This window comes from Phyllostomus discolor, chromosome 9, assembly GCF_004126475.2.
Source record: "Phyllostomus discolor isolate MPI-MPIP mPhyDis1 chromosome 9, mPhyDis1.pri.v3, whole genome shotgun sequence".
Lineage (NCBI taxonomy): Eukaryota > Metazoa > Chordata > Mammalia > Chiroptera > Phyllostomidae > Phyllostomus > Phyllostomus discolor.
Genome location: NC_040911.2, coordinates 101,713,641 through 101,723,522, shown reverse-complemented (window position 1 = coordinate 101,723,522; position 9,882 = coordinate 101,713,641). Strand labels below are relative to the sequence as shown.

At 57.8% G+C, this 9,882-nt stretch overlaps 1 protein-coding gene across 1 annotated transcript; it reads right to left on the bottom strand.

The window, feature by feature from the left end:
• Positions 1-635: 635 nt before the first annotated feature.
• On the bottom strand, positions 636-9,323 carry FAM210B (family with sequence similarity 210 member B). The gene is made up of 3 exons (XM_028525057.2): positions 9,100-9,323; positions 3,034-3,209; positions 636-2,821 (listed from the first exon to the last, which is right to left on the bottom strand). Exons 1-3 carry the CDS (start codon positions 9,286-9,288, stop codon positions 2,605-2,607), a joined length of 582 nt encoding a protein of 193 aa, XP_028380858.1. The 5' UTR covers positions 9,289-9,323; the 3' UTR covers positions 636-2,604.
• Between the last annotated feature and the right edge of the window lie 559 nt (positions 9,324-9,882).

Genomic DNA, 9,882 nt, shown 5'->3' with positions numbered 1-9,882 from the left:
CTTGGGGGGACGGTCACTGGCTGTGTGCGGTAATGGGGAGCTGCAGGTCTCCAGACGAGGGGGCACCTGAGGCTTGGAGGACACGGGAGGGTTTGCAGGTTGGAGGCCGGTGCGGCCAGAAGTTGCTACTGCTGACGGGGGACAGCGGGGAACCTGGTGCAGAAGTGGGGAGTGGTGGCTGTGTGACCTCGTGGCAGAACCCCTCATCCCTCTCCGAACCAGGGGTCTGGGTGAGACCTGTGTTCCTTGTGGCCTAAGAAAGTGGAAGCCCCTTCAACACAGGCGGCGGAAGCTTCTTCCTGGGCCCCCTCGGTCACCTGGCTCCCCGGGGGGCTGGTTTCTATTACGCTGGAGTTACAGCGCGTGTGTGTGTGAGCTTGAAACAAACTGCCCCAGTGATTGTAGCTAAACTTGTGTCCCTCCCCCAAACGGAATCCCACGCAGCAGGGAAACAGCTCATGGTAGGGGCAGGACGTTAATGAACTGGTCACACATGGCGGCTGCTTCGTAGTCAACAGTTGCGGCTTTCCAGAAGAGCATACATGTTTCATGAACTTCACAAAGACGTGTATTTGCTTCACAGACTTTCAGCTGCTCATTTTGTCAGATAAAAAAACGGGAGGTGAGCGAGTGGCTTTACGTCTTTAAAATAGATCATTTTATTCCCAGCGGCATAAAAGCAGCGTAAATACAAGCAGTGTGCGCATCCTGACGGCGCACCGACGGTGATTCCTTGAGTCCCTCCCCCTCCCCAGCTCTGCCGTCCTGGCCGCGGGCTGCGGGACAGGGGCCGAGTGAGTCCGGGCGTAGAAGGGACCCTATGGCTGTTTGACGGGGTGATTTGTTTTATTGCTTTTGCCCATCCAGTCCATTCACATTACTCCAGAGTCAGAGGTTAAGATTTAAGCGCTTAAACCTGTGGGAGTCCCTGTCAGCTTTTCTGCATAGGCATTCTAGGGGTCTGTCTGGTAGGGAGGCAGGTGTAGGAGGGGGCCAGGGGCCCAGAGCCCATGGCTGAAAGGAAGACCAGCCCAGATGAGGATGTCGCCGGGCTGGTGGGTCCGCTGGAGGTAGGACCTCGCACTGGTCATCGGGCACCTCGCCCGGCCGTGCGGGTGTCCTCAGACTTAGGTCCCAGAAAGGCAGTTCCGACTTCTAAGGAGGCAAAACCTTTTGGCAATGAGCCAATTGCTTTAAAAGGGGGGGGGGGGGGGGGGGATATGGATCCACTTTGGAGACGTTGCAAGTGGGGAATCTGTCCCATCATGATTTGTTTTGAAACTTAAGCAATAGACATGGGTCACCAACAGCCAACGAGGGACTGTCAGCAGCTAGATCAGAAAATCGGGGCATTAGCTTATAGTTTTAGTTTTGTTTGTCCCGAATGTAATTAAACAAAAACACAGGTGCCAGGAAGTTGGACACAAGGAGCTGCCCTGTGCAGGGGGGCAGGGCGGAACTGGTTAAACGGGGTTCCCGAGCCAGAGCCGGCTCAGCGTGAGAACAGCTGCAGCGGTGGCAGCGGCAGCCTGAAATGGCACACGGCCAGCAGGAAGGGAGGGGGAAGCAAGTCCTGCCCTCCCTCCCAGCTGCTATTATTTCACACTTGTCTTCCACTTATGGCAAGTGCGACTAACTTTCCTTTTCAGAGAGAGAGTCAAAAAAAATTTTTTTTAACTGCACATAATTTGAACTCAATTGAAAAACGGAAGTAGCAACACAATGTAAACACGGGGACAGTGCTGGAATGTCTGGAGTTCGAGACACAGAGGGTTAGTTTAGGCAAAGATTGTCTCGGCTTTGCGTGTGCGCAGTGTCCGCGCTCCTCTGAGGACACGGGCGTCGGGGGGCTGGGGATGCCATCGCTGTGGGGCACGTTTCCACATTTTACCCAAAAGGAGAAAATGACCCTGAGCTACTTCCCTGAAATTTGAGAAAAAGCCCCTGAGGCAGGCCCCCATCCTGTCCCCATGTGAGGGGACTTGGGGGCCAAGGAGACACACCAGGTGTCCTTGTTCTCTTTTCCCTCAGACACGTGTACCGAGCGCGAGGGCGATGGCGCTGACTCGGGTCCCGATGACGGAGGGTCCCGCCTTCCCTTCTGCTCCATGAATTGTGGCGCCCGCAGCCGTGCTGCGGAGTATTGCACATTAAGCCGCAGGCAGCCTGGCAACAAACACTGTGGGAAGGGAGTTTTAAAATCGGCTGAATGAATCCTTCGTGGCTCTTCAAGAACTTGAACTGCAGAACAACCCTCGCCAACGATCTTCCAGAGGAACGCGGGGGAAGCCGACAACGGCTTACGATGACGACCCATCTGTGCTGTGTTGCTGACATTTTAGACCACGTATACAAACTCTATGATAAATACAAGCCCTATGATACATTTCTAAAATGGAACAAAATTTATAAAGGAAAAAAATGACAATCATTCAAACACCTGAATTTTGCCGGCAAAAGTAAAACACCCAAGAGAACAGAAAGTAGCCCCAGCCCCCCAGCCCCACCAGAAAAACAACCAAAACCCCACGATCCCAAAACCAACCCAAATGTGTAAAGTAAAAGAAATAGGTTTCCAGGCCCCCCTGTCGAAGGGCTAGCTCTTCAGGGCTTTGCAGCGGGAGGCTTAAACAGTCCCGCCCTCCGAAAGTATCGGACGACCAGGGGCACGGAGACCAAGGTCATGCTGATCCTCACTGGCGCGAACAGCTTGTGGATGGCGTAGGCCACCACGAAGGTGCCTGTGCCCGTGGCCATCTTCGACTGCACCAGCGACTCTCCCAGCCCGAGCTTGAGCAGGACCGCGGGCACGTCCACGCCACTGCAGGGGAGAGGGGCGGACACAGGACCGAAAACCACTGTTACAGCCAGGAGGGAGCGGAGGCATCGATTTGGCTCTGAGGGTTGCATTGTTCTAAAAAACCTGAAGACGGCAGCTCAACAAATACAAGGTCCTGGGACAGAAAGTTCCTACCCACAAGGAGCCTGCCCTGAGAGCACGAAACGCGTGCCTGCTGCCGCCCGCGGTCTTACCTTGACACGAGCAGGTAGAACATGCCCAGGGAGACCAGGGAGATCCCAACGTGCAGGCCCACGCCGACGGCTCCGTATTCTCGAAAGACCTTCTTCAGCTGCTGGGACTTGCTCTGCTTTTTCTCCTCCACATCGCTCACACGGCTGCCTGTGGTCGCAGTGGTTTTGCTGGGGTCCTGAGCACGAACCAAAGAAGGGGACACCCTCGAGGTCAGGGAGCAAACATGAGAGCAGTCATCGCCAGCTTTCATACTCACGGAGTGTTCTAGTCTCTTGCCCACCCAAGGGGAACTCAGCTCCCCTCTTTCTTACACAGAGGGCCCAGGCCAGTGCCCCCTTAGCCACTAAGCACAATGAAAGGCTGGTCCCAGGTATCACGGGCAGAATCTCAGCCCCAGACATGCCCAGGTCCTAGTCTGCAGAATCTGTAGCCGTCACCTTCCGTGGCCAGAGGGTTTTGCAGATGCGACTAGGTGAAGGATCTTGGGTGGGACCCCTGTAATCAATCACCAGGGGCCCTCTAGGTGGAGAGAGGGAGGCAGGAGGGTCAGAGGCTGGAACGTGCCCCGCTGCTGCCTCTGGAGCTGGAGGGGGAAGGGCCGGGAGCCAGAGCCCAGCGATGCGGGAGCCTCTGGAAGCCGGAGGGGCAGGAGAGGGATTCATTTCCCCCCAGAGCCTCCAGGAGGAACCAGCCCAGCCAACGCCTTGGCTCGAATCCCGGGACACTCAGTTTAGTTTCTGACGTACAGAACACAACGGGGATCCATGTGTTGGTTTCACCCACCAGGTCTGCGGTTGCAGTAGCAGGAGGGATTAACGCCGTAGGGCTCACGCGCTTGGGGACCACAGGGACACTGCACCGGGCACTGTGCCTGAGCCAGGCAGCACACACGGGCTTCTGCCCACCCGCTGCCCACTGCCATCCGCACAGTAGCCTGTCAGCCGACACTGTTGCTCTTCCCATTTCACGGAGGAACGACACAGGCTCAGACAGGCTGGAGCACCGGCCCGAAGCCACCAAGTGAGAACCCGTGGTCTGAGTCCACGGCAGGAGCCTACCACAGCCACGCCAGATGCCACAAAACCTGCACCGGGGGCGCCGAGTATCAGGGAGCGGAACCAAGGCTCACCCCGGCCGGGGTCTGTGCAGATAAAGGAAGGGCCGATGCCCGGGCCCCACGTTCCCACACAGAAACAGTCCACGGCGCATGGGGTCTGTGGGCATTTATTCGGAACTGTGGGGTCTGCAGTGTGGGGGAGAAACAGAAAAACCTGCAGCGCTGGATTAACCAACAACGACAAAAGACCCAAACGCCTTCCCGGTACGGGAGGTGCCCTTCTGATCAGAAGGTTTCTCTAACTCGGAAGGCAGACGGCAGCGCCCTGCTTGGCAGGCGGTATCTGGGGCAGCTCCCGACGCGGCCTTTGCAGGGGCCCAGGATGTCGTCTTCCTCGTGGTTTTAGAGCCCCACGCGAAGGGCAAGCGGGAGGAGTGTGCCAGGCAGCCTGGAGCACCTGCGAGGCAGGGGCAGGACCGCGGGAATGAAAATGAAACACTCCAGGGCAGCAGTGCACACGGCGGAGCCCTCCCTCTGCACCCCGCCCCCCCCAAGTCAACAAGGTGTGCCAGCCAGCACCGCAGGGGACCGCCCAGCCTGCCCCCAGCTGCCCCAGGCGGCTGCCCTCTGGGGGACGGCCCCAGGTGGCCCAGAAGCTGCTGGTCTGTTTGCCCAGAATCTTCCTTGATGTTAATCACACACAACAGCGACTCCTCTGCCCCTCCTCCCTGGAAGAGTCTGTACCAAACTCAGATTTATCAGGTAAAACAGTCTTTTCTTTACCTCCCGTTTGAAAGAGCGTCTCCTTTGTTCCAAAACCGTAGTTGGAACTGAAAAAAAAAAACAAAATCAAAACCAACCCCCGCCCAAACCCAAAACCCCCAGAAGCAATGAGACGGCTCAATAACAGAGGCCAGTCCTGAGGACACTGGTGGCTTTCCTGAAGAATGAAAGTTGTTCCATTCAAGGCCATTCCCATCCCCGGGAGTTAAATGCGAAGGCCACTGGGCGGGGGAAACAGTGTTTCGTCACTGCCTTTAGCTGTGGCGTTTCTTCAGACTCTAAACAAACACCGTAAAAAGGGGGCAGGCCGGTGAAATCCAGTGTGGGGTGGGTGATGGAGTCCCAGAGACAGAATCTGACAGGCAGTAAAGCACAGCCTTTTGTTTTTTTTTTTTTATTCATCCTCATCCCAGCGAAAGGGTCAGGCCAGTTCCCCGGCCCGCCAGCCTGCCCGTTACTCAGCTGTCCCGACTCACTCGATGGCCCACGGCTTAACTGGAACTCTCTCCCATTGTGCTAGACACCTGATGCCAGCCACCATGGCCAGCGGGCAGACTGACCCTCCTGCTCCTGGGAACAGCCCGCCCTTTACCCAACCTGGTGTCCCTGCTCACATCCTGGACCCTGGGGCACCGGCCCAGAAGAGCAAGAGATTAACCCCTTCCCATCCCCTCGCAAAACCCTGCGCTTGTCCTTTTAAAGACGGCCTTCCCGCCTCCCCCCGGGGTGCAGCCGGTCCCAACTCAGCCCGCCTGTAACGCAGCATCAAATAAAGACACTGGGATCAGATCATCGGGGTCCTCCCGCCTCTGTCTCTTGCGCATTTGTAACACTGAGGACGTGCTTACTGATTTTAGAGAGAGGGAGAGGGAGAGAAACATTGACAGGATGCCTCCTGCACACACCCCAACCAGGGACTGAACCCACAACCTCGGCATATGCCCTGACTGGGAATTGAACCTGTGATCTTTTGGCGCACGGGACGACGCTCCCACCAGCCGCGCCACACTGGTCGGGGCTAGCACAGCATTTTCTGGAAAGGTCTGCGGAAAACCACCAGCGTCCTCAGGACGGGCCTCTTCCGTGGAGCCTGGTGCTGGGCTCAGCAGTTCAAAGGCTTCGCTTCTTAACAGCCCTCACGATCCTGTCGTGTGGCCGCCCTGTCGCTCCCTCTTGGACAGACAGGACACTGAGGTTCGGAGGGAAGCCCAGCACCTGGACCGGTCACCTCTCAGCCACACGGCCTCTAAGCTCATCATCAGATTCCCCATTACGTCCTGCAAGGGTGGGCCATTCTGGAAGGAAGACACTTCCAGAACCTCCAGGCTCTGCAGGAGAAGAGCAAAGCTACAGCTCCTCTTTGCTGGCCAGCACGCGCGCCCTCCTCTTCCCCGAAGCCCCTGACCGTCTCCGCGGCCCACCAGCCGGAACGGCCGCTCCCCCAACTGACGAACAGCTGCAGATGGGCGAACTTCCAGATGGCCCAGATGGTGGGCCCTGATAGGACGAACCACCCACAATCTGCAGCTCCAAGTGCCCAAAGACATTCTGACCCGAGGCTCGCATTGGCCGGGAGCCCCTTCCACGCCCACCCTGGACGCCCGGCCCGACCAGACAAACAATTGCCATCTGTCCACTCATCAGGACCGAGTGCGGCTCTCTCTATGTGGGGGGCCCTTTCCTTCACAATCGCGAGTCTGGCAAAAGGCCTTCCTGGCCCAACCAGAGACATTAAAGGCGGCCAGGCTCCCAGCTACAGAGTATCCAGCATATGCTGCAGGGCAGTGGGAAGGACCGAGTACTCAGACCCGGGGTCGGTTTCCTGTTAGCAGCCTCACGTTTACTTGTTAACTTTCTTGAGTTAGAATCTGACTTGGACACATTTCTTCCTTCTGCCTGGCTGGGGGAAAGGAAAACTCTTCAGGCGTCGTGAGCCCCGCCTCCTCCTTTCTAACCCTGGAGGAGACGGAAGAAACGAAAATAAGGGAATTTGTGAAGGGGTGACCTGCAAGGAACGGAAGCCTTCCAGACATTCATTTCTTCGCGATGCGTCACCTGGTACGCTAGGCACTGCCCCGGCTGCATCACCATTACACGCCCCCAGTGTCTGGACCAGATAAAGTGCTTTTCTATACTTGTGTGTGTGCACGTGCATGTGTGTGTGTGAGAGGCCCCCTCCAACGTTTATAAAAGCACGAAAGGCTGTATTAGAAGGGACAGGAAGTTTTGGAGAATGAACCAAAAATCTCGCCCACAAGTGGCTCGCATTGTTAGGAGTGACATCTGTTTTCATTCATTGGATAAATAATATTACGAATACACACTATACTGTGTTTACTTTGCACCCGTTCTGAGTCCTTTGAAAATGTTCATTCATATAATCCTCACCACAACCCTGCGAGAGAGGCACTGCTGCCATCACCGCTTAATGGAAGAGGCTCCCGGAAGCTCAGAGAGGCTGAGTAACTTCCCAAGGATCACACAGGGATCGCTGGTGAAAGCTGGGACCCTGGCCTGCTGAGTCTGGTTCTCGGGCCTTTGCTCTTAACACCTGCACTGCGTTCCTCACTTACTCACAAGGGTCTGCTCCGTGCGAGGCGTTGCTCTGAGTGTGGGAGGTGCCGCAACCCACCGAGCAGCGAAAACCTCGCCCTCAGGCAGCCTGGGGTCCAGCGGGAGGGGAGGGACAGTAAACAGAAAGGGAAATGGTCAGGGCTGCCGACAGGACGAGTGCTGTGGAGAAACACTGAGGACGGAGGCAGGCAGATGGAGTGTACCAGGTGCCAGGTACGTTACCTTGATCTCCACTGACATTCTATGACGTGTGAATTAATGTCCCATTTTACAGACGAGGAAACTGAGACACAGAAGTGAGGGGACTTGATCAAGGCCGCAGAACTAGTGAGTAGAGACAGGAGCACAGGGAGTCTGAGACCACACTCATCGCCATGGTTTACACATACATAACACACACCTGCCCATACATGCACGCACGCATGCCAGTGACAGGGCCTGGGCTGGGGACGAGGCTGATGTGGCTGCTGGGACAGGCAGGCAAGCCAGGAGAGCGTTCCCGAGAATGAATGAGGAGAAGACCCCTGGCCACCGGGCCGACGGGGCCCACCGCAGGCCGCACTGGGGGGCAGGGAAGTCTTCCTGGAAGGAGGGCTGAGCCACCAGGGATCACCAGGAAGCAGCTGGGTGTGCATGGAGGGTGCCAGACCCCTGAGGACCCCCAAACTGGGCTCCGGATTTAGAGCCAAGATCTGCCGCCTGTCTGATGAGGGGAGCGGATGGCAAGGAAGGAAGTCTGTCCATTGGTGCGGGAGGCACGGTGAGGCCAGGGGTCAAGCCCCCCCCCGCCCCAGCATCAGCTCAGGAAGGGCTAGCTAGCTGAGCGCGGTGCACAGAACTGTGCCTTACACTCTTGTCCGGGGTGTGCTGCTGTTAGCCCTGGGAAGGCTCAGAGGCCTCCAGCGCTGGGGGTGAGGTCACACCGCTGGCGAGTGCTGGGGCCTGATGGTGAAGGGACAGCGGGGTCCAAAGCGGGAGGCGCTGGTGGGGTAGGAAGCCAGGCTCTGTGTGTCCCAAGCCAGCGAGTTAGTCCTGTCTCTCATCAGACTGTTTTTCTTTAAGAAGACACACGTGAAGGAAACACAACTGTAGTAGGTTTTTTTTTTTTAAGTTAAGCCCGTGTTAACATTCTGAACGGAAACCAGTTTTCACTTATCATACAGAGAAGGCAACGGACGAGAAGGAACACAGCGTGTCCTACGTGAGTCTCGTCTGAGGTCTGTCCTTTGGTGCGATAAAGAGGGAGTGGCAGCGCCCACTGGGGCTCGCTGGCCCAAACAGGAGGCTCCAACGGGAGTTTCAAAAGGGAACTACCCTGACGGCCCAGCCGGGACGTTGGTGCCAAGTGCAGGCCCCACCTAAAACTTGCTAGGTTACCGCTGACGCTTTGGCAACTGGGGGCTCCCTTCGCTGGAGCCTGTGCCCTTGGGCAGATCACTACTTCCCAGAGCCTCAGTTTCTCCCGCTGTCGAATGGGAAGTTCGCTTCCTTGGCTTGTAGAGATTAGGGGTCTGGGGACCGTGGAGGTGCTCCGTCTTGGGCAGCTGCGCGTGCAAAGCTCTCCTTTGGCAGAGGTGGACCGGGGATCGGGGTGCTCTGGCACCCGGGATCGGGGTCCTGGGGGGACCGGGATGGGGGTGGGGTGGCTTACCTGGCGGCCGCCGCCGTCCCCACGGGCCACGGACGACAGCAGCCGGGCGTCTGGCCCGGGTCGCAGCAGCGGCAGGAATAGGGTTGGCGGGGCGCAGGGGGCGGTGGCGCCCAGGAGCCAGGAGGCGCGAGGCTGGACGCGGGCGCCCGCCCTGCTCGCGGGGCCCAGCAGCAGCAGCAGGCGGGCCATAGCGAGCAGCGAGGCGCAGCTCTTTCAGCCCGCTGGAGTAGGAGCAAGCGCGAGCGCGGGCACGGGTGGGCGGGGCCGGGCTGGGCCCGCCCCCTAGGCCCCGCCCACAGACCCGGCCCGGAGGAAGCCCAGAACTCTCGCGGGGTGGGCGGGGCCGGAGCTGGAAACCCCGGCGGAATGGGCGGGGTTGGGGAGGCGCGCCTTCTCGGATCTAGCCTTGGGGTGAATTCCTGCAGCCTAGATCCTGGCGCAGTGTGTGGGTTGCCAGCGAGTCAGAGGTCAGTCCAGCCTCCAGACGGAGGGGACTCGATGGCGAGTGGCAAGACCACACGAGGGATGCTCGTCTTTGGGAGCTGCAGGCCGCCTCGGTGCTCAGTAACTATGGATAATCTTCGGGCTCCATTCTACAGGTCAGGAAACTGTAGGGAGCCTTCGCCAAAGGTCACCTCTCACCTCTCACACCTGATGCTGTCTAGCATTTTTGTCGTTGCTGAAACTGGAGGATCCAAAATGTTTCTAGGTCTTTGCTATTTTAGGCAGAAGAGAATATAGCACAGGCAACTGGCGCTTGGAAACTCTTCGGGAAGCCGGAGG

Excerpts from the sequence above, each read along its gene's own strand:
- FAM210B (XM_028525057.2), bottom strand. The coding sequence starts at position 9,288 with ATGGCCCGCCTGCTGCTGCTGCTGGGCCCCGCGAGCAGGGCGGGCGCC. Across the intron at positions 3,210-9,099 it reads GGGACGGCGGCGGCCGCCAG|GACCCCAGCAAAACCACTGC; the intron begins GTAAGCCACCCC and ends GTTCGTGCTCAG. Across the intron at positions 2,822-3,033 it reads TTCTACCTGCTCGTGTCAAG|TGGCGTGGACGTGCCCGCGG; the intron begins GTAAGACCGCGG and ends TCTCCCCTGCAG.